The 24,478-nt window shown below is 45.0% G+C and overlaps 1 protein-coding gene across 6 annotated transcripts in view; it reads left to right on the forward strand.

Annotated features, from left to right (window-relative positions):
• Window positions 1–24,478, forward strand: part of LOC109907825 (voltage-dependent L-type calcium channel subunit alpha-1D) — a 103,285-nt gene that overhangs the window by 49,282 nt on the left and 29,525 nt on the right. For 5 of the 6 annotated variants that reach the window (XM_031793994.1, XM_031793995.1, XM_031793998.1 and 2 more), the window contains exons 8-19: window positions 6,766–6,869; window positions 6,985–7,157; window positions 11,185–11,272; window positions 11,399–11,425; window positions 11,777–11,937; window positions 12,259–12,484; window positions 16,461–16,668; window positions 16,944–17,064; window positions 17,381–17,495; window positions 17,616–17,673; window positions 17,899–17,959; window positions 18,046–18,190. In XM_031793994.1, the coding sequence (XP_031649854.1) occupies window positions 6,766–6,869; window positions 6,985–7,157; window positions 11,185–11,272; window positions 11,399–11,425; window positions 11,777–11,937; window positions 12,259–12,484; window positions 16,461–16,668; window positions 16,944–17,064; window positions 17,381–17,495; window positions 17,616–17,673; window positions 17,899–17,959; window positions 18,046–18,190 (1,487 nt within the window). The remainder of the gene's footprint in view (window positions 1–6,765; window positions 6,870–6,984; window positions 7,158–11,184; window positions 11,273–11,398; window positions 11,426–11,776; window positions 11,938–12,258; window positions 12,485–16,460; window positions 16,669–16,943; window positions 17,065–17,380; window positions 17,496–17,615; window positions 17,674–17,898; window positions 17,960–18,045; window positions 18,191–24,478) is intronic. The other variant, XM_031793996.1, reaches the window with a different exon arrangement.

Consider the following 24,478-nt stretch of genomic DNA (forward strand, 5'->3'; position numbering starts at 1 on the left):
GGGTCTGCAAACCAGGTATTGAACAAGTTTAGTCCGAAGTGTTGGTTAGGAGACTATTTGTGATGTGCAATTGTCATCATGCACTGTTTGCTTCAGGGGTGTAGAGATGGACGGGCCCACCCAATCAGATTGATGTGGCTTAAGCATTTTTGTGCGCTTAGACCATCAACTGTTGTCTTTTTTTCTAGTGGGAAAATAATTGGAAAAATATAGGAAAACTCATTTAAAAAAAACATAGGAAAACATAGGAATTTTCACACAGGGTGCCTTTCCTTTGCTGGGCAGGCCGTTTTTGGCAAAATGTGAGTATACCCACTAATCCAGGCATCACTACACCACTACATAGAGCTGAAGGAAAGACAGCAGTCACACACAGCATGATGTTAAAGGATAACCAGTCCATAAACTCAGACATAATAAGCCAGTAGGTCCCAATCATAAGAATACAAAAACACAACCATTAAGCATTTCCCAATCGAAATGTACAACTATTACTTCCCATTTCAAAAAAACATTTCACATTTAGCCCCTCCAAAGTAACCATTGACCTATAGTTTCAAGTGGAACTGACAGCGCTTTAACGACTTTGCAGAAATGAAACAAACAGACAATCATAATATCAGTAAAAAATATCAAATTCCCAGTTTATGCTACAAAACGAACTTTAGTTTTAAAAATAGGTTATATTTGACTCAACGTTCCATGACGTACATTAGGGCAGTTGGCAGAATAGATGAATGCAGTTCAATGCATAATTCATATATTCACCAAAATATATTCAAAAAATATTCCTATCAGGTTGTAAATCACAACTGGCCTGGTACCTTGTTTGCTGCCTCCTGTCGGGATGCACTGCTTCAGTTTCCATGACTCAATATTCTGGACAAAAACAAACCAATGTAACTACGGCTGGGAATTTCAAAACAATCAAACTACCAAGGGCAAATTTAACCTTGATACGACACATTTACATAAGTACTCAGACCCTTTACTCAGTACTTTGTTGAAGCACCTTAGGCAGCGATTACAGCGTCAAGTCTTCTTGGGTATGACACGACAATCTTGGCACACCGTTATTTGGGGAGTTTGCCCCATTCTTCTCTGCAGATCCTCTTAAGCTCTGTCCGGCTTGGATGGGGAATGTCACTGCACAGCTATGTTCAGATCTCTCCAGAGTTGTTTGATTGGGTTCAAGTCCGGAATCTGGCTGGGCCACTCAATGACAATCAGAGACTTGTCCAAAAGCCACTCCTGCGTTTTCTTGGCTGTGTGCTTAGGATTGTTGCCCTGTTGGAAGGTGAACCTTCGCCCCAGTCTGAGATCCTGAGTGCTCTGGAGCAGGTTTTCATCAAGGATCTCTCTGTACTTTGCTCTGTTCATCTTTCCCTCTATCCTGACTAGTCTCCCAGTCCCTGCCGCTGAAAAACATCCACACAGCAATGATGCTGTCACAACCATGCTTCACCATAGGGATGGTGCCAGGTCTCCTCCAGACGTGACGCTTGGCATTCAGGCCAAAGAGTTCAATCTTGGTTTCATCAGACTAGAGAATCTTTTTTCTCATGGCCTGAGAGTCCTTCACTCCAAGTGGGCTGTCATGTGTCTTTTTACTGAGGAGTGTCTTCCGTCTGGCCACTCTACCATAAAGGCCTGATTGGTGGAGTGCTGCAGAGATGGTTGTCCTTCTGGAAGGTTCTCCCATCTCCACAGAGGAATTCTGGAGCTCTGTCAGAGTGACCATCAGGTTCTTGATCAACTCCCTGACCAAGGCCCTTCTCCCCCGATTGCTCAGTTTGGCCAGGCAGCCAGCTCTAGGAATAGAGTCTTGGTGGTTCCAAACTTCTTCCATTTAAGAATGACGGAGGCCACTGTGTTCTTGGGGACCTTCGATGCTGCAGACATTTTTTGGTAATCTTCCCTAGATCTGTACCTTGACACAATCCTGTTTCGGAGCTCTAGGGACAATTCCTTTGACTTCATGGCTTGGTTTTTGCTCTGACATGCACAGTCAACTGTGGGATCTTATATAGACAGGTGTGTGCCTTTCCAAATAATGTCCAATCAATTGAATTTACCACAAAAGGACTTCAATCAAGTTGTCGAAACATCTCAAGGATAATCAATGAAAACAGGATGCACCGAAGCTCCATTTTGAGGCTCATAGCAAAGGGTCTGAATACTTATGTAAATAAGGTATCTGTTTTTTAAAATTTTATACATTTGCAAAAATGTGGAAAAATCTGTTTTCACTTTGTCATTATGGGGTATTGTGTGTAAAATTTTTATTATTTAAAATTCATTTTATAATAAGGCTGTAACGTAACAAAATGTTTAAAAAAATCAAGGGATCTGAATACTTTCCGAATGCACTGTATGTAACAAGCTAAAAACACGGAGCCTAACATTAGCTAGATAGCTAGCTAGCTGCTAGGAGGATGTCATGTTATGCCATTGGAGAAGTTGGTGAGTGACTGACTTTTCCCCCTCATATCGTTTTTCGGTGGCTATACAAAGCTAGAGATAACAGATGTAATTTGGTTAACGAGCAAGAACTTGAATGACTGTTATACAGTTAGCATATCTCTTGAGTTTCACAAATTATCTCTGGCTATCTACTCTGATTTCAGAGCACTCTTGTCTGAGTGTGCCAGAGCGCAGAACAACTGATGAATTTATGAACACACAACACCTGCTGAATATGACAGGTGTCAGTAATCGTAAGCAAAGAAAGTAATAGTTAGTCAAGAACGCTCTGCTACGGCGACTAAAATGGTTAGATTTGTCTCATTTGTCTGGAAATAGCTAGTTAGCCAACTTTAGCCAGTTAGCTTAGGTGCTTGGTTGGGACAAGCATGCATTGGCAGGCAAGCTGCAGAAGGACGAGGAGGCTACAATTCCCCATTGTTTATCAATGCAATTTTGACGGCCAACAAGCTGAAAAAGTTTGAGAGGGTTTATCTAATGTTCCTTTGTTGGATTTTAGCTTATCTTGCTCTGGCTAGCATTAGTTGTTGATTTTGTTGATGTGCATAACTGAGGGAGAGAGAGCCTACATTTTCCTGGTTGTTTTATCAATGGGACTATACATTTCCAAAACTTTCTAAGAATTTATGAAAACGTGAAAATAAATATATCTAAGTGGTCGCTTGTCAGAATTTTTTGTGTCATATTCATCCTGGAGGTGTATATGAACATATTTTAATATGATTTCATGTACGCTAAACTGCTGTCAGTTCCACTTTAAATGCAGCAATGTTTCACACACAAGTTATTTTTCAAAGAGATGGCTAACAGCTAGCACACTGCAGTAAAAACGCACAGTTCCATTCACCAGATGATGATAATTTGAAACTTACCGTCTTTTTGAAAAGGGAGGAGCTAACAAATTAGCAACAACATCCTCTTTGATAACACCTGCTGCAAACTAGCCGACAACAAAATCTTGCTAGCTAGACCGTGGGAAAACTAATGCTCGCTATTGAATGTTGCCCTTCAAGGCAGAAGTTTCCATACGTTTTTGTAAAAATGGTCCCACCCACTAAGTCAAAATGAGATTGGTTAATTCTACTGTCACTCCAAAATTTGCCCTAATACAGTTGAACGGCAGATGCCTTTTTCTAGCTTCTGATGGCCTAGCCAATGGCTGACTAAGCTAGCTAGATTTACCTCCGCGGAGACCAGCAATGAAACATTTTGATTGGATCTTTTTTGTCTTCAGCTTTAACTCTTTTAAAACAAAACATATTTGAAAATAATAATAATTATATTATAATCTTCTCTGAAGATGTAGATTGTTCCCCACTGTGTTAGGGTTAGTAATCATTTGTAGAGTGGCTCTATTTTCCCTGCATTTCTTCACTATTCTGAATGTATAAAGAATCCATATGTTCTGAAATATGAACACAACACTGCTGTGCGCATCACCACCAATTCTGAAAAATGTATCCACGAACACTTGTATCCTTCCTTCCGGGGAAACATGGCCACCAAACATGGAAAGGAGAATGAGATCATTGGCCCCAGATTTGTGCAGGCTCAGGAGTTTGAGATGGCTCACAGAGGTCTGGTGGTCTGCCCAGAGGAGCCATGGCTGGCAGCCAGTCCAGGCGGCATTGTAGACGACAGAGCTGCTGGAAATGAAGTGTCCAGTGACCAACTCACTTGTCCAATCCCTGCATGAGAGAAGAGGATATGTCACTGAGATAGGAGGGGGAATTTGTGATGCAGACTAATGGGCCAAGGTGGTACTACTTAAAAGTTCAGTTGTGGATGTACTGCACAAAAACCACCTCATCAGTGGACCCCATAAGAACAGATAATACTGGACATGCCGTTTGACAACAAATTCACAAGGCAGCAAGTAGAAGGACCCTGACTGTTCTGCTTTGGACATATGCTGCCTTTTTTGGGAGATGAGTTTTCTCAGGGCAGACTGCAGCTATGACAGAAATATCTGGACATTCTCAAGAGCTAGATGCCAAAGATGTGTGATGGGGTAAAATGACACAATCTGTTTTAAAAATGGTTAATTCATGGAAATCTCCTTCCATTGTTTAATCTCTGTCTTCCATCCGCCCTGATAATACACTACAGTATTTTATAATGTTTATGCCGTAATATAATATGCGTGTTCTGATGTCATAGTAAACTTATTACAGAGCAAACAAGAAACTGTTTAATCTTTTTGCACTTGTTTATTACTATGTCACATAAGTAGATGTAGGAAGTAACATTATCACATTTCTCACATTCAATAAGTAAATAACATTTCAAAAGTTAGGATCAGAAAATCAAATCAAATCAATTTATATAGCCCTTCGTACATCAGCTGATATCTCAAAGTGCTGTACAGAAACCCAGCCTAAAACCCCAAACAGCAAGCAATGCAGGTGTAGAAGCACGGTGGCTAGGAAAAACTCCCTAGAAAGGCCAAAACCTAGGAAGAAACCTAGAGAGGAACCAGGCTATGTGGGGTGGCCAGTCCTCTTCTGGCTGTGCCGGGTGGGCTCAGGTCCTAGGGCTCAGGTCCTCCGAGAGAGAGAAAGAAAGAGAGAAAGAGAGAATTAGAGAGAGCACACTTAAATTCACACAGGACACCGAATAGGACAGGAGAAGTATTCCAGATATAACAAACTGACCCTAGCCCCCCGACACATAAACTACTGCAGCATAAATACTGGAGGCTGAGACAGGAGGGGTCAGGAGACACTGTGGCCCCATCCGAGGACACCCCCGGACAGGGCCAAAAGTATGTACATTTTCAATTGAGGAAACAAACAACATATTTACAGTAGTAGTCTTCCAGACTCTCACCACCTGTTTGTATCACAGCCAGTGGAGTATACGACTGGCCACTGGGATTAGTTGTTTACCAGTTTCCCCTCTCAGGTTCACCAGCACGGATTTTCCAGATTTTGTTGGTACTTTGGTGTCAGACTGATGGGGGTAGTTTGTGAAAGGATCTTGGGAACACCTTCAAGCGCCCGATTGCGCGTTCGACATGTATCCTAACATTTTGCCATCTGCGAGTTGACCTCCCTTGTGTGTGAAACAGGAACATTCAGATGAAACACCGTACGGCAGAACACAGACTGTTGAGGAGACACGCTCCTATATTGTATTATTGTAAATGTGTAAATATGGAGAAATGTACATTTGTATGATGTATTACTTGATTAATGGTGTATTGTTTTAGTCCTGTTTGAACCCCAGGTAGCAGCTAATTGAGGATCCTAATAAATACTAATACGTACTAAGGGGCAGGCAAACACGCGTTCAGGAATCTGCATCACCACATCTTGCTTATGCATTTACTAACGTTAGCTATAACATAACTACAATTGCCTGTTGATCACGATTCCGCTCGGTTGTACCCAAGGTACAATTCTGGATAGGGGTGTTCCATGGTGGGTTGCTTGTTGAGGAAGTGGAATGAGCGCACACAAATAAGTTGTTTGGTGGCTTCTTCAGATTAAAGCCCTCAGCCATTGTGTCTTGTCAACTTCAGTCACGAGCATCTTGTGAAAAGAAAACCAAGGTGGGCATGAACATTTTGCAGTAGCCTGTGGCTTGTGGTTGAAACATTCCTGTCTTGACCACTCCTGTAGTTTCTTCCGGGAATTGTTGCACCCACGAACTGCACAGGTAGTTCCAGAAAACCCTGTGGTTATAGCTAGCTAGTAGCGGCTAACTCTGACGCTAGTAGCTTAATAGCTTACGTTAGCAAACTTGAATGAAATAAATCTACAATCACACTTGTTCACTAACACTTATATTTGGCTTTTATACTGTATAAATTGACCTCTTCTAACAATTAACAAAAAAAAATCAAACGCTGGGAAAGTAGCTGAAGTAAAGTAAAGTTTACCGCTGGCGCGCTGCAGTAAAGTAAAGCAGAAGTCGAACCCATTACTTCCTTATAGCAGTGGTGGGCAATCTTTTCTGTGTGGGTGCAGGCTTTTGCTCCAGCCAAAACAAAAACACAACTAGATGTATAGTGTTCATCAACAAATGAGCTGTGTTACTGTTATGGCTACATCAAAAGCCTGCACCCACACTAGTCTTAGAGAGAGAGAGTCACTGCAAAGAGAGATGTCAGGGATCATCTGTAGTTACTGGTGTAATAGTTTCCATCGACAAACTTAATAGGTGTGAGTTTTTATGGCGGCCTGTAATCTGTACTTCTATTAGGGGCTAAATGATCATTGATATACAGGGATGTATGTATTGTCCTCTGAACTCTGACTGTCAATGATGTTGTTTCAGATGAACGATGCCATGGGTTCTGAGCTACCCTGGGTCTACTTCGTCAGTCTGGTCATCTTCGGTTCCTTCTTTGTTCTCAACCTGGTTCTGGGAGTGTTAAGCGGGTAAGATATCCGAGCATTGCTAACACATACACGTACGCACCCACACACATGGAGGGAAAATGTTTCTAAGTGTGTGTGTGTGTGTGTGTGCGCGCGCGCGTGTGTCCGTCCACAGAGAGTTCTCCAAGGAGAGAGAGAAGGCCAAGGCTCGTGGAGACTTCCAGAAGCTGAGAGAGAAGCAGCAGCTGGAGGAGGATCTGAAGGGCTACCTGGACTGGATCACTCAGGCCGAGGATATCGACCCTGAGAATGACGAGGAGGGGGACGAGGAGGGGGGCAAACGCAATCGTGAGTCGCCTACCTCGGCACTCCCTTCACATCACATTCCCACCTCTTCCCCTCTACCCTGTAAGGGGCACCTGTGGTTCAGAGACAGGGACAAAGGTCTAGTTTTGAAACCCACATGGCTCTGACAATTGGATTTCCTTTGACATAAAAGTAAGGTAACAGTGCTAATCTTCCCTATTCAAGGTGGAGCCCAGAGAGAGAAGAGTTTAGCTTTAAATGGTGGGATGTTGGGAATGTGTTTCTATACGGCAAAATGAATGCATGTCCAGTCTTGTTCCATGCTCCTGCTTTTATTTTTTGCCCCTGTGGTTATCATCTAAGACTATTGTGTTAGATCAGTGGTAAATATACATATTTAACACAACAGTAGCCTGTAGGTTTTTGAGTCTTTGCAGTAATGAATGTTGGTTCCCTGTTGGTTCTACCACCTGTTCCTGAGAAAATTATGAACGTGAATGTTGTGTCTGCTGCTTCAGCCATCCTGCACCCCCCCCCCCCCCCCCCCCCCCCCCCCCCCCCCTGTCCTGGTGACAGACAGTGACACATTCAATACCGCCTTGAATACTCTTGCCTGCATCTAGCTGATCTAGGGTGTAATCATTAGTCCAACAGTTGCAAACGAGAGTTTCTATTGGACAAATTCAGGTATGTTATGGACTTCGATGCACAACACATCAGAAGTATATGACCAGGCGACAAAACCTTTCCAAGCCAAACCATATCCTAACCGCTACACACAGCCTACATCGTTGTCCTCGTATTAACTAAAGTAGTGTCCTTGTCAACATAGCTAGTAGAACTAATGCATTGGTAAACCCCCTACAATCACGCGGTGACGTTTCAGTCACTAAGCAGTATAGCGGTTACACCGGCGGGTCACGGTGGAAATAAATTAATAAAACCAAAAGCTTACCTTGACTTGAAAGAGTTCCAGTGTTGTGTTGGATAGTCATAGCCAGCTAGCTAACATAGCATCCCTCTCTTTGAACCGGGTGTTTTGAGTAGGCTAAACTAGCTATGTGCATTCGCTAGCTAAGTTAAACTGAAAGTGAAAAAAATTACAATCTCTCTTGCTCTCTTGCTTCTTAATTTTTGAAGAAATTAATTTGTTCAAAACTGTTCAACTACTGTCTTTCTCTCTAGTTGAGTCAACCACTCACCACATTTTATGCACTGCAGTTCTAGCTAGCTGTAGCTTATTCTTTCAGTACTAGATTAATTGTCTGATCCTTTGATTGGGTGGACAACATGTCAGTTCATGCTGCAAGAGCTCTGATAGGTTGGAGAACAGCCTCCGGAAGTTGTCATAATTACTTTGTAAGTCTATGGAAGGGGGTGAGAACCAAGAGCCTCCCCGGTTTTGTATTGAAGTCAATGTACCAAGAGGAGGACGGAAGCTAGCTGTCCTCCGGCTACACAATGGTGCTACCCTACAGAGTGCTGTTGAGGCTACTGTAGACCTTCATTCCAAAAAGTGTGATTGAATCAATTATTTGGTGACGTGAATATATCATTTCTATAGTTTTATCTAAAAAGGATAACTTTTTAATGTTTTACCATTTTTATGAAATTCACTGAGGAGGATGGTCCTCCCCTTCCTACTCTGAGGAGCCTCCACTGACACACACTTATTGTCAGCCCCTGCCTGTGTGTTCAATCTGTGCAGTGCAGGGTGGTCAATGGCGGGATTGATGATGATATTACTTTTATGTGAAAGAAAGAGAGAGTAATCCAAAACCTTTTTATTTAAGTATGACGCGTGGTGGGAGGAGACGACACGACACTTCCTGTTTGAATGAGACACTCACTGGGCATAGATATTGTTACAGACAGACAGACGGACTGTGTGTGTGTGCGCGCACGCGCATGTGTGTTTCAATGTTGAGCGAGAGAGAGAGAGCGGCTCTAATTGAGATATCAGTCTCATCTGGGCCATTATTAAAATACATAATAGGCACATCAGACATGTTATCGTTGTTCTGTTTTTGTCATTGTTCTGCCCCCCCCCCCCCCCACACACACACAATGCATGACTCATCTATTCCCAGATGTCCATCTTTAGTGCTGATATAATTCAGTGAGTATGCTGCTGAGGCTCAGAGAGATAGAGATATGTTTGATCTGTCATTAGCTATAATGCCTGGTGGAGATATGTTTGATCTGTCATTAGCTATAATGCCTGGTGGAGATATGTTTGATCTGTAATAAATTCTAAAGCCTGTGAGATCTAGAGAGTTAGACTAAAGCATGCCAGTAGGTTTGAGTGCCTCATTGGCCATCGACTGTATTAGCAGCACACTCACTCTCACACTATTGGCCTGTACATGGTCGCTACATGATGTACTGTTTCTTATCGAGTGTGCGTGGGACATCAGTTAACCTGGTGGCTATTCCAAACAAAATAACAGGAAATACTACCACAGTGTCCAGTGTCTTATCATGATCAGGATAACCCAATCAAACTCTGTCCTCAATAATTGTAGGTTCATGCTTGAACACTTCATGTCAGAGGGCGTATGTATACGTGGTCAGTAGCAGTGTTGCACATGCTTTAGTTTACACACAGTGGGAAGTATGTTAGTCTGTGATTTCTGAATGGGTTTTCTTGGCAAAGATCACTCAGTTGTAGAATCACTTGAGGCCTCGAGGTGTCTGTGTGAGGTCTGGGAAAAGAGAGAGACGAGTGTTTGGAACAACCCCCCTCACTGTGTTAGACTGTTGGCTCTTTCTATGTCACTTGTCTGTGTCTGGTGTCTAGCTGCCGTGCTGCATACATGGCATGTTCGGCGTAGAGTCAAACTGTGTGTGACCCAGCCGATACTAATCAATGTCCTTCTTCCTCTTCTCTACCTTTACTCTTCAATGGCTTTATTACTCATTCTTCTTCTGTCCTGTCTTCTAGTTCTTGGCTTCTCTTCTCTTTCATCTCTTCTGTCTTCCTTAGTGCTTCTCTACTCTCTTCTAAATGTGCTGATATTCTGTGGTGGATGTCTATTGTCTATTGTTCCCTCTTCTTCGCTGGTGACTCGCTGTGCCCTCTGCTGTCTGAATGCATGTACTGCGTGCATTTTAAACACCAAGGGGTGACACTGGCTGAGCTCATGGAGAAGAAGAAAGGGAAGTTTGGCTGGTTCAGCCAATCCACAGAGTCACATGGTAAATTGTGCTGTGTGTGTGTGTGTGTGTGTGTGTGTTTTGCCCTCCCTCATTTCCTTGCTTATGCTTTGCTACTGGCTTGATGTATGCTCCTCCATTTTTTTGCGTTCAATCATCTTTACTCACTCAGCCTCTTCGTTAGATCTTGTTCTCATTTTGTCCCGAGTCTTTGATAAAGTAGTGAGTGAGTGGGTGGATTTGTAGATTAAACATCAGAAGTACATGAGAGACAACCAGCAGGTTTTAGGCTTCTAGAGGTTACGAGAGGCCATGTGCATGTTGTAGCCTAGAATTCTCTAGAAATGGACCAAAGGTGAATAATGTATGTATTGTCTGCCGAATACATTGATATGTTGACTATGGAAAGGGTATGCATATTTGTAAATCGGTCAACAGAGATAGATTGCAATGTAAACATCCATTGTGTGGTCATTTCGAGTCATTCATTGTCATTATTGTTTTCTTCCATTTCTGTGCGTTGTGGTTTGGATTTTTCCTTTCCTTCCTTTCTGTGGAGTATTTTTGAACCCTGTACTTGAGCATATGGTTTGTACAGCATCTGCACAGACCCACAAGTATAACGTTTTGAGCCTCTTTAGAAACCACACTATTGTCATCCCATTCACATAGTAAACAACATGGATGATCTGTGCAGGTGCTGCACTGTCTGCCTCTGAATCAGCCCTGACTGTCAGTGACAGTCCTCAAAGAGCCCTGTGCTTAATCATGAGGCTTTGAAATCATGACACGGTTACTAGATTTAAGCCATAGAACCGAAAGCACTCGCCCATAAGGGTTCTTTAGGTCTGAAACTCAGAGCCATCGTTCGATTGGATCTCACCTTACTTCCTGTGTTTGTGTGATGTCACAGCAAGCGTGCCTGCCAGCGAGACCGAGTCTGTGAACACTGACAACCCCAATGGAGAGGATGATAAGGCTAACTGCTGTGGACCACACTGGTGAGTCTGTCCGTCTGTCAAGGTTCAAGGTTCCTTCATGCCTGGATCGACTATAAGCTTGAAAAGCTACTGTAATACGTCATTCATGCAAATGGGTATTAACAATATGATTCTTCATTTTCCCAGTCAAAAAATTACTAAATCAAAGTACAGGTCAGTTCTCTGTCAGTACTATGTGTCATGAATTTTCTTTGCATGGTCCTGGCATTGTGGAGACTCATCGTTACGCGCTTGTGTCCCCCCCACACACACACACACTCCATTCCCCCTGATCAGTCACTGCACTCCTGCCCATGTCCTCTTCATCATCACCACATTCTCATCATCACAATCATTATATCTCTGCCTTTTGTTTAGTCTGTGACACTTAGATTTGAGATCTTCTGTCTTAACAAGCATGATTTCATTACAGTTCACAATTAACCTGTGCAAGAAATCCTGTGTGGACATAACACCACTTCCTAGTTCGAGTCAGATTGTGACATAATTTCCTCTCCCTTGCAGTCGGCGATGGCGTCACTGGAACCGGTTCTGCCGCAGGAAGTGTCGTGCTGCCGTGAAGTCTGTGTCTTTCTATTGGCTGGTGATCATCCTGGTGTTTCTGAACACGCTCACCATCTCGTCAGAGCACTACAACCAGCCTGACTGGCTCACGGAAGTACAGGGTGGGTAGAGGGTCAAAATGCTATTTCCCAATTACATACCCTCAGCATAATATGCACTTTACAGTGTCCTTTGCAGGAACCCAGTATACATCCTATGCTCTGTATGAATCGTACAATCTGCAACGTTATTGTACTACAGTGTCCTTGATAATCCGACGATACCCGTGACATAGCCAATAAAATGTTTGTGTTTTTAAAACCAGATACTGTATATCTGCAGCATATTGTAACCCTTCCTACCAGATCCCCCATAGCAAGGATCTTTGTAACTGGAACGTGTTGTACTGCAATGTCTACATGCTGATGTCCGCTGCTCTCCAGATGTGGCCAACAAGGTTCTGCTGGCTTTGTTCACGTGTGAGATGCTGGTGAAGATGTACAGTCTGGGCCTGCAGGCCTACTTCGTGTCGCTGTTCAACCGCTTCGACTGCTTCGTGGTGTGCGGCGGCATCGTGGAGACCATCCTGGTGGAGCTGGCCGTCATGTCTCCTCTGGGCATCTCTGTGTTCCGTTGTGTCCGCCTGCTACGCATCTTCAAGGTCACACGGTGAGACTGGGAGAGGTTGGACATAGACTGATGTTGTGGAGGTGTATTATGGGTAAAATGTTTGCCTCTGTGATACTTTCACCTCGTATCTTGTTCTTTACTTTTGTCATATACAGTTGGAAGAATGTATTTCGGTGTCTAGGTTTGTGTGTGCATGTGTGTGTTTGTGTGTTGTGCATTCATCTTAACCTCTCTAGGGTACGTGGGACGATAGCGTCACACCTCGTCAACAGCCAGTGAAACTGCAGGGCGCCAAATTCAAAACAACAAAAATCCCATAATTAAAATTCCTCAAACATACAAGTATTTTACACCATTTTAAGACTTGTTGTAAATCCAGCCACAGTGTCCGATTTCAAAAAGGCTTTACGACGAAAGCAAACCAAACAATTATGTTATGTGAGTGCCTATTCACAGAATAACAGCCATTTTTCCAACCAAAGAGAGGATTCACAAAAAGCAGAAATATAGATTAAATGAATCACTAACCTTTGATTATCTTCATCAGATGACACTCATGTGTGAGCTGAGTGGGCATTCTATGTTTCATGTATAGTTTGTCTATTTCTATGTCTGACCTGATATGGTTCTCAATCAGAGGCAGGTGTTAGTCATTGTCTCTGATTGGGAACCATATTTAGGTAGCCTGTGTTTCACTGTGTGTTTGTGGGTGATTGTTCCTGTCTCTGTGTTTTCACCAGATAGGGCTGTTTCGGTTTTCGTTACGTTTCCACGTTTGTTTGTTTTTTTGTAGTTTTTGTATTGATTCGTGTTTTACGTTTGTTGATTAAACATGGATCGCAATCTACATGCCGCATTTTGGTCTGACTCTCCTTCACCACAAGAGAACCGTTACAGAATCACCCACCACAACAGGACCAAGTGGCGTGGTAACAGGCAACAGCAGCAGCAGGAGCAGCGTGACAACAGGCAACAGCAACAGTGGCGCAATGAGGATTGGACATGGAACGATATATTGGATGGCAAGGGTTGCTACACATGGGAGGAGATCCTGGCGGGAAGGGATCGCCTTCCATGGGAACAGGTGGAGGCAGCGAGGAGAGCAGAGGCAGCCGGAGAGAGGAGCCGGCGATATGAGGGAACACGGTTGGCAAGGAAGCCCGGGAGTCAGCCCCAAAAATTTATTGGGGGGGGGGGGCTCACAGGGAGTATGGCTACGCCAGGTAGGAGACCTGCGCAAACTCCCTGTGCTTACCGGGGGGCTAGAGAGACCGGGCAGGCACCGTGTTATGCAGTGGTGCGCACGGTGTTCCCAGTGCGGTATATTCCAGCTCCGCGTATCGGCCGGGCTAGATTGAGTGTCGAGCCAAATGCCATGAAGCCGGCTCTACGCATCTGGTCCCCAGTGCGTCTCCTTGGGCCGGCTTACATGGCACCAGCCTTGCGCTCGGTGTCTCCGGTTTGCCTGCATAGCCCAGTGCGGGCTATTCCACCTCGACGCACTGGCAGGGCGACCGAGAGCATTCAACCAGGTAAGGTTGGGCAGGCTCTGTGCTCAAGAGCTCCAGTGCGCCTGCACGGTCCGGTCTATCCAGTACCACTTCCACACCCCAGCCCTCCGGTAGCAGCTCCCCACACCAGGCTTCCTGTGCGTGTTCTCGGTCCAGTACCACCAGTGCCAGCACCACGCATCAGGCCTACAGTGCGCCTCGCCTCTCCAGCGCTGCCAGAGCCTTCCTCCTCTCCTGCGCTGTCGGAGTCTCCCGCCTGTTCAGCGCTACCAGAACCTTCCTCCTCTCCTGCGCTGCCGGAGTCTCCCGCCTGTTTAGCGCTGCCAGATCCTTCCGCCTCTACAGCGTTGCCGGAGTCTCCTGCCTGTTTAGCGCAGCCAGAGCTGCCAGCCTGCATGGAGCAGCCAGAGCTGCCAGCCTGCATGGAGCAGCCAGAGCTGCCAGTCTGCATGGAGCAGCCAGAGCTGCCAGTCTTCATGGAACAGCCAGAGCTGTCAGTCTGCATGGAGCAGCCGGAGCTGCCAGTCTGCAAGGAGCTGCCAGTCTGCAAGGAGCTGCCAGTCTGCAAGGAGCCGCCAGAGCTGCCAGTCAGCATGGAGCAGCCAGAGCCGCCAGTCAGCATGGAGCAGCCAGAGCCGCCAGTCAGCATGGAGCAGCCAGAGCCGCCAGTCTGCCAGGATCCGCCAGTCAGCCAGACTCTTCCAGATCCGCCAGTCAGCCAGACTCTTCCAGATCCGCCAGTCTGCCAGACTCTTCCAGATCCGCCAGTCAGCCAGACTCTTCCAGATCCGCCAGTCAGCCAGACTCTTCCAGATCCGCCAGTCAGCCAGACTCTTCCAGATCCGCCAGTCAGCCAGACTCTTCCAGATCTGCCAGTCAGCCAGGATCCGCCAGTCAGCCAGACTCTTCCAGATCCGCCAGTCTTCCAGACTCTTCCAGAGCCGCCAGTCTGCCAGACTCTTCCAGATCCGCCAGTCTGCCAGACTCTTCCAGCTCCACCAGAGCCTTCCTCCTCTCTTGTGCTGAATGAGTCTGAAGAGGCCCTCTGTCCCGAGCTGCCCCTCTGTCCCGAGCTGCCCCTCTGTCCCGTGTTATTAAGTAGGGTTGCCGTGGCTAGGAGGTCACGGAAGCGGACAAGGTGGGGGAAGACTATGGTGAAGTGGGGGCCACGTCCAGCACCAGAGCCGCCACCACGGACAGATGCCCACCCAGACCCTCCCCTATAGGTTCAGGTTTTGCGGCCAGGGTGTCCGCACCTTGGGGTGGGGGGTACTGTCACACCCTGACCATAGTTTACTTTGTATATTTCTATGTTTTGGTTGGTCAGGGTGTGAGCTGAGTGGGCATTCTATGTTTCATGTCTAGTTTGTCTATTTCTATGTCTGGCCTGATATGGTTCTCAATCAGAGGCAGGTGTTAGTCATTGTCTCTGATTGGGAACCATATTTAGGTAGCCTGGGTTTCACTGTGTGTTTGTGGGTGATTGTTCCTGTCTCTGTGTTTTCACCAGATAGGGCTGTTTCGGTTTTCGTTACGTTTCCGCGTTTGTTGTTTTTTTGTAGTTTTTGTATTGATTCGTGTTTTACGTTTGTTGATTAAACATGGATCGCAATCTACACGCCGCATTTTGGTCCGACTCTCCTTCACCACAAGAGAACCGTTACATCATGTTACACAATACATGTATGTTTTGTTCGGTAAAGTACATATTTATATCCCAAAATCGGAGTTTACATTGGCTCGTTGTGGTCAGAAATGCATTGTCTCAAACAAACATCCGGTGAAAGAAATACTCATCATAAACGTTGATATACTATACAAGTGTTTTCTCCTTAATGCAACCGCTGTGTCAGATTTCAAAAACGCTTTACGGCGAAAGCACACTTTGCGATTATGTTAGTTAGCCACAGAAACGCATACAGCCATTTTCCAGCCAAGCAGTGTCACAAAAGTCAGAAATAGCATTAAAATTAATCACATACCTTTGATGATCTTCATCTGGTGGCACTCCCAGGTCTCCATGTTAGACAATAAATGTTCGCTTTGTTCGATAATGTCCCTCTTTATGAGCAAAAACCTCCTTTTTGTTCGCACGTTTTTATCCAGTAATCCGAATGCAGAAGGCACTTATTCCAGGACGAAAAGTACAATAAAAGTTAATAGAAACATGCCAAACGATGTTTAAAATCAATCCTCCGGTTGTTTTTGTCATAAATAATCAATAATATTTCAACTGGACAAAAGCTTCGTCAATAGGAAAGGAGAAACAAGAAAGGCCCGTTCACGATCAGGGCGCATGGCTGATGAATGGAAATTTCCACTGGTCACTGATTGAAACTTTAGAGTGATCTCTATCCACATCTACTAATTATATGCATATCCTATATTCTGGGACTGAGTAGCAGACAGTTTAATTTGGGCATGCTTTTCATCCAAAACTTCCGAATGCTGCCCCCTACCCTAGTGAAGTTAACCCTCTCTCGCTCTCTCTCTATGCCCTTTAGCCACTGGGCATCTCTCAGTAACCTGGTGGCGTCGCTGCTCAACTCCATGAAGTCCATCGCTTCCCTGCTGCTTCTGCTCTTCCTGTTCATCATCATCTTCTCCCTGTTGGGCATGCAGCTCTTCGGAGGCAAGTTCAACTTTGACGAGACGATAACCAAGAGGAGCACCTTCGACAACTTCCCCCAGGCACTACTCACAGTGTTTCAGGTAGGCCGCCTCTACCCGCCTCTCTCACAGTGATTATTGACCTATTGACGTTGTGATGACGTTGCGATGCTGTTGCGATGACGTTGCAATAACGTTGTGACGACCTTGAGATAATGTTGTGATATGACGTTGTGATAACATTGTGATGACTTGTAAATAATTACATTGTAATAATGTCGGGATGACGTTGTGATGACTTGCAATAATAACATTGTAATAATGTTGTGATGGGATGACATTGTGACGACATTGCGTTACCCTGTTGTGCGACTCAGATCCTGACAGGCGAGGATTGGAACGCTGTGATGTATGATGGCATCATGGCGTACGGTGGACCCTTCTCATCGGGCATGGTCGTCAGCATCTACTTCATCATACTCTTCGTCTGCGGAAACTGTATCCTGTTTCTAACACATGGATTCCACTGCCTGTAGCTGTCTAGAGTTTAGATCAAGGTTATCCGCTGGTTCTAGAGAGCCACAGTATGTGCAGGCGTTTGTTTCGCCCCTGCACTAACTCACCTGACTCAGCTAGTCATGAGTTACTTTTCATGAGTACATGGTTTGTTGAATCAATTACACTAGTCCTGAGCTGGAACAAAACCCTGCACACATTGCAGGCCCACAGGACCAGGAGTGAAGAACAGTGCATTACATTGAAACGTTAGTTGAACGTTGTAGCTCTGTTGCCCTTAAGTCCTGTGTGTAATCAGACATCCTGCTGAACGTCTTCTTGGCCATTGCCGTTGACAACCTGGCAGACGCAGAGAGCCTGAACACAGCCCAGAAGGAGGAAGAGGAGGAGAAGGAGAGGAAGAAGAGTTCCAGGTAATGCCAATACTGTCTGACTGATAGGAGATAGTGTTGTGGTTTTGTTTTTCCTCCGTACCTGACATTTGATTTGATTTGACATGGAGGTTGTCTTCTGTTTGGGGTCATTTTCTTCAGAAGTGACACAGACAAGACAGAGGATCTGAAACCTGAAGGCCAGGATGGGGAGATCAAGGTAATCACAGGCTGACTTCTAGTTTCAGAGATTAGAAAGTCAGAGGATCCAATCCATAACCACACAGAGGCACCATTAGATAACAAATTGTGCTGGTAATCCTTGGATATTTATTCACGTCTGCATTTTTAGCAACTTAGAATGGTACGGTGAGGTTAAACCATGTGTCATTCATAACAGTACTGATACGGTTCTGACATGTCATTTGTGTCTGCATGGGTGTAGCTTCCATTGGAGGAGGAAGTGGAAGAGGAGAAGGAGCCGTATCCCACTCCAGATACTCCAGGTAAACACTTCTGGTCTGAGGTCAGTGTCCTAGCTGTAGCTTCTGTGCCCTGACACTGCTTTGTCTCCGATCCTGGGTGTCCCCAGTTGGTGACGATGACGACGACGACGATGAGCTCCCGGAGGTTCCGATTGGGCCACGTCCTCAGAGGCTGTCGGACCTCAGCGTCAAGGAGAAGACTCCGCCCATCCCTGAGGGCAGCGCTTTCTTCATCTTCAGCAACACTAACCTGTGAGTAGGCCTCAGTTCAAAACATGGGATATTATGCAAACACACACACACTGACTTTTTTGCATACCATCCCAACAGATCAATAGATGATGCTATCTCAATTGCTCTCCACACTGCCCTCACCCACCTAGATAACAGTAATACCTACAGTGCCTTGTGAAAGTATTCGGCCCCCTTGAACTTTGCAACCTTTTGCCACATTTCAGGCTTCAAACATAAAGATATAAAACTGTATTTTTTTGTGAAGAATCAACAACAAGTGGGACACAATCATGAAGTGGAACGACATTTATTGGATATTTCAAACTTTTTTAACAAATCAAAAACTGAAAAATTGGGCGTGCAAAATTATTCAGCCCCCTTAAGGTGAAACCTAGGTGAAACCAAGGTGGCATAGCAGTTCAGACGTCTTTTGTCCTCGTCTTGTCGTGTCCTGTATATATATATATATATTTACAACTTTTTCACATACATTTTATTTTTTATTTTCCATCAACTCATCTTCAAAACACTCTCCTGCAACCCGCCTCACCAATGTATATTTATAAAAAAGTATTATTTACCTCAGATCTGTAATCCTCCAAGAAGCTAGCCAGAAACTCCAAGAAGCTAGCCTGAAACTAGCCAGAAGCTAATCCAGAAGCTAGTTCAGAAGCTAGTTAGCTCCTTTACTGGCAAATCGTTAGTATTCAGCTAACCACGGTTTGTGGTCATCAGCTATCCTTTAGCTCGAAAATCTATCGCCAGTTCTGTACGGCGCAGCGCGGCTCGGAACGGAACATACCGGACCAATTTTTCTCTCCATGTCCCTGGATTTCGACTGCTCTCTGGACATTCATACCCGGATCTCACAGCTAGCTAGCTGCTATCCGTGTGACTATCGGCCTTCGTCGATTCCGGAGCAAACATCAATTATTCCGGAGCTAGCAAGCTCCGTCAATCACTCCTGAGTTCCATCAATCACACCTGGGCTGCAGTCACCTATCCGGACCCGTTTTACTGCTTTCGCGGAGCCCCACCGGGCCTTCACAACTGGACTGCCGACGTTATCTACCCGAAGGAGTTATTCGGCTGGCTCCTCCGTCGCGACGTTACCTGAACGCCCATCTGCGGCCTGCTAACCGTTAGCTGTCTTACCGGCTGCTATCTGAATAGACAATCGGACAATTTTTTTTATATATATATTTTTTTATTTTTTATTATTATTATTATGTTTTCTTCTTGGGCCTCTATAACTATATCTATTGTTTTTATTTTTGTTGTTGTTGTGTGATTTGGATTAATCCCCTCTACCACACGGAACCCCACTAATCTACTGACGGAACGCAAGAGGTAGCTAACAACAGACCTCCATCCTATGCTAGCTTGCTACCGATGCCCTGGCTAGCTGTCTAAATCACCAACCAACCTCTCCACTCACCGGACCCTTTTGATCACTCGACTAAGCATGCCTCTCCTTAATGTCAATATGTCTTGTCCATTTCTGTTCTGGTTAGTGTTTATTGGCTTATTTCACTGTAGAGCCTCTAGTCCTGCTCACTATACCTTATCCAACCTATTAGTTCCACCACCCACACATGCAATGACATCTCCTGGTTTCAACGATGTTTCTAGAGACAATATCTCTCTCTTCATCACTCAATACCTAGGTTTACCTCCACTGTATTCACATCCTACCATACATTTGTCTGTACATTATACCTTGATGCTATTTTATCGCCCCCAGAAACCTCCTTTTACTCTATGTTCCAGACGTTCTAGACGACCAATTCTCATAGCTTTTAGCCGTACCCTTATTCTACTCCTCCTATGTTCCTCTGGCGATGTAGAGGTGAATCCAGGCCCTGCAGTGCCTAGCTCCACTCCTATTCCCCAGGCGCTCTCTTTTGACGACTTCTGTAACCGTAATAGCCTTGGTTTCATGCATGTTAACATTAGAAGCCTCCTCCCTAAGTTTGTTCTATTCACTGCTTTAGCACACTCTGCCAACCCGGATGTTCTAGCTGTGTCTGAATCCTGGCTTAGGAAGACCACCAAAAACTCAGACATTTTAATTCCAAACTACAACATTTTCAGACAAGATAGAACTGCCAAAGGGGGCGGTGTTGCAATCTACTGCAAAGATAGCCTGCAGAGTTCTGTCCTACTATCCAGGTCTGTACCCAAACAATTTGAACTTCTACTTTTAAAAATCCACCTCTCTAAAAACAAGTCTCTCACCGTTGCCGCCTGCTATAGACCACCCTCTGCCCCCAGCTGTGCTCTGGACACCATATGTGAACTGATTGCCCCCCATCTATCTTCAGAGTTCGTGCTGCTAGGCGACCTAAACTGGAACATGCTTAACACCCCAGCCATCCTACAATCTAAACTTGATGCCCTCAATCTCACACAAATTATCAATGAACCTACCAGGTACCTCCCCAAAACCTTAAACACGGGCACCCTCATAGATATCATCCTAACCAACTTCCCCTCTAAATACACCTCTGCTGTCTTCAACCAAGATCTCAGCGATCACTGCCTCATTGCCTGCATCCGTAATGGGTCAGCGGTCAAACGACCGCCACTCATCACTGTAAAACGCTCCCTGAAACACTTCTGCGAGCAGGCCTTTCTAATCGACCTGGCCGGGGTATCCTGGAAGGATATTGATCTCATCCCGTCAGTAGAGGATGCCTGGATATTTTTTAAAAATGCCTTCCTAACCATCCTAAATAAACATGCCCCATTCAAGAAATTTAGAACCAGGAACAGATATAGCCCTTGGTTCTCCCCAGACCTGACTGCCCTTAACCAACACAAAAACATCCTATGGCGTTCTGCATTAGCATCGAACAGCCCCCGTGATATGCAGCTGTTCAGGGAAGCTAGAAATCATTATACACAGGCAGTTAGAAAAGCCAAGGCTAGCTTTTTCAAGCAGAAATTTGCTTCCTGCAACACTAACTCAAAAAAGTTCTGGGACACTGTAAAGTCCATGGAGAATAAGAACACCTCCTCCCAGCTGCCCACTGCACTGAAGATAGGAAACACTGTCACCACTGATAAATCCACCATAATTGAGAATTTCAATAAGCATTTTTCTACGGCTGGCCATGCTTTCCACCTGGCTACTCCTACCCCGGACAACAGCACTGCACCCCCAACAGCAACTCGCCCAAGCCTTCCCCATTTCTCCTTCTCCCAAATCCATTCAGCTGATGTTCTGAAAGAGCTGCAAAATCTGGACCCCTACAAATCAGCCGGGCTAGACAATCTGGACCCTTTCTTTCTAAAATTATCTGCCGAAATTGTTGCCACCCCTATTACTAGCCTGTTCAACCTCTCTTTCGTGTCGTCTGAGATTCCCAAAGATTGGAAAGCAGCTGCGGTCATCCCCCTCTTCAAAGGGGGGGACACTCTTGACCCAAACTGCTACAGACCTATATCTATCCTACCGTGCCTTTCTAAGGTCTTCGAAAGCCAAGTCAACAAACAGATTACCGACCATTTCGAATCTCACCATACCTTCTCTGCTATGCAATCTGGTTTCAGAGCTGGTCATGGGTGCACCTCAGCCACGCTCAAGGTCCTAAACGATATCTTAACCGCCATCGATAAGAAACATTACTGTGCAGCCGTATTCATTGATCTGGCCAAGGCTTTCGACTCTGTCAATCACCATATCCTCATCGGCAGACTCGACAGCCTTGGTTTCTCAAATGATTGCCTCGCCTGGTTCACCAACTACTTCTCTGATAGAGTTCAGTGTGTCAAATCGGAGGGTCTGCTGTCCGGACCTCTGGCAGTCTCTATGGGGGTGCCACAGGGTTCAATTCTTGGACCGACTCTCTTCTCTGTATACATCAATGAGGTCGCTCTTGCTGCTGGTGAGTCCCTGATCCACCTCTACGCAGACGACACCATTCTGTATACTTCCGGCCCTTCTCTGGACACTGTGTTAACAACCCTCCAGGCAAGCTTCAATGCCATACAACTCTCCTTCCGTGGCCTCCAATTGCTCTTAAATACAAGTAAAACTAAATGCATGCTCTTCAACCGATCGCTACCTGCACCTACCCGCCTGTCCAACATCACTACTCTGGACGGCTCTGACTTAGAATACGTGGACAACTACAAATACTTAGGTGTCTGGTTAGATTGTAAACTCTCCTTCCAGACCCATATCAAACATCTCCAATCCAAAGTTAAATCTAGAATTGGCTTCCTATTTCGCAACAAAGCATCCTTCACTCATGCTGCCAAACATACCCTTGTAAAACTGACCATCCTACCAATCCTCGACTTTGGCGATGTCATTTACAAAATAGCCTCCAATACCCTACTCAACAAATTGGATGCAGTCTATCACAGTGCAATCCGTTTTATCACCAAAGCCCCATATACTACCCACCATTGCGACCTGTACGCTCTCGTTGGCTGGCCCTCGCTTCATACTCGTCGCCAAACCCACTGGCTCCATGTCATCTACAAGACCCTGCTAGGTAAAGTCCCCCCTTATCTCAGCTCGCTGGTCACCATAGCATCTCCCACCTGTAGCACACGCTCCAGCAGGTATATCTCTCTAGTCACCCCCAAAACCAATTCTTTCTTTGGCCGCCTCTCCTTCCAGTTCTCTGCTGCCAATGACTGGAACGAACTACAAAAATCTCTGAAACTGGAAACACTTATCTCCCTCACTAGCTTTAAGCACCAACTGTCAGAGCAGCTCACAGATTACTGCACCTGTACATAGCCCACCTATAATTTAGCCCAAACAACTACCTCTTTCCCAACTGTATTTAATTTTTATTTATTTATTTATTTTGCTCCTTTGCACCCCATTATTTTTTTATTTCTACTTTGCACATTCTTCCATTGCAAAACTACCATTCCAGTATTTTACTTGCTATATTGTATTTACTTTGCCATCTTGGCCTTTTTTGCCTTTACCTCCCTTCTCACCTCATTTGCTCACATTGTATATAGACTTGTTTATACTGCATTGTTGACTATGTTTGTTTTTACTCCATGTGTAACTCTGTGTCGTTTTATCTGTCGAACTGCTATGCTTTATCTTGGCCAGGTCGCAATTGTAAATGAGAACTTGTTCTCAACTTGCCTACCTGGTTAAATAAAGGTAAATAAATAAATAAATAAATGTGTCAGCCTACAGGGAGGAAGTCAGTGACCTGGCAGTGTGGTGCCAGAGCAACAACTTCTCCCTCAATGTCAGTAAGACCAAGGAGCTGATCGTGGACCACAGGAAACAGGGGCGTGAGCACGCCCCCATCCACATCGACAGAGCTGCAGTAGAGCAGGTCGAGAGCTTCAAGTTCCTCTCTGTCCAAATCAATAAAGACTTAAAATGCTCCAAACACATGTGCACAGTTGTGAAGAAGGCGCAACAACGCCTCTTCTCCCTCAGGAGATTAGAAAGAGTTTGGCATTGGCCCTCAAATCCTCAAAGTTCTACAGCTGCACCATTGAGAGCATTTTGACTGGCTGCATCCCTGCCTGGTATGGCAATAGCACTGCCCTCGATCACATGGCGCTACAGAGGGTGGAGTGGACAGCCCAGTGCATCATTTGGGCCGAGCTCCCTACCATCCAGGACATTTATATTGGGCGGTGTGGTAGAAAGGCTCGGAAAATTGTTAAAGACTCCAACCACCCAAGCCATAGACTATTCTCTCTGCTTCCGTACGGCAAGCCGTACCGGTGCGTCAAGTCTGGCACCAACAGGCTCTTGAACGGCTTCTATCAATACGATTGATAAATAGCTAAGAAAATAGCTACACGGACTATCTGAGTTAAACTTGTATATTTATTGACCTAGTTTTGTTTTTACGCAGACTCACATTGCCCTACACACTCACTCCCACACACTCACTCCATCTGCTCAATCACATATAATATGCACATACATTTATATTCATACCTTGTATATTTATTGACCTAGTTTTGTCTTTACGCACACTCTACACACCCACACATCCACTCACATACAAGCTGCTTCTACTCTGTTTATCTTCTATCCTGTTGCCTAGTCCCCTTAACCCTATACAAATCTACCTCCATCACTCCAGTATCCCTGCACATTGTAAATATGGTATTGAACTGAGCCTGTATATAGTATGGTTTTGAACTGACCCTGTATATAGTATGGTATTGAACTGACCCTGTATATAGTATGTTATTGAACTGACCCTGTATATAGTATGGTATTGAACTGAGCCTGTAAAGAGTATGGTATTGAACTGACCCTGTATATAGTAAGGTATTGAACTGACCCTGTATAAAGTA

Source organism: Oncorhynchus kisutch, linkage group LG17 (assembly GCF_002021735.2).
Source record: "Oncorhynchus kisutch isolate 150728-3 linkage group LG17, Okis_V2, whole genome shotgun sequence".
In the NCBI taxonomy this organism is placed as follows: Eukaryota; Metazoa; Chordata; class Actinopteri; order Salmoniformes; family Salmonidae; genus Oncorhynchus; species Oncorhynchus kisutch.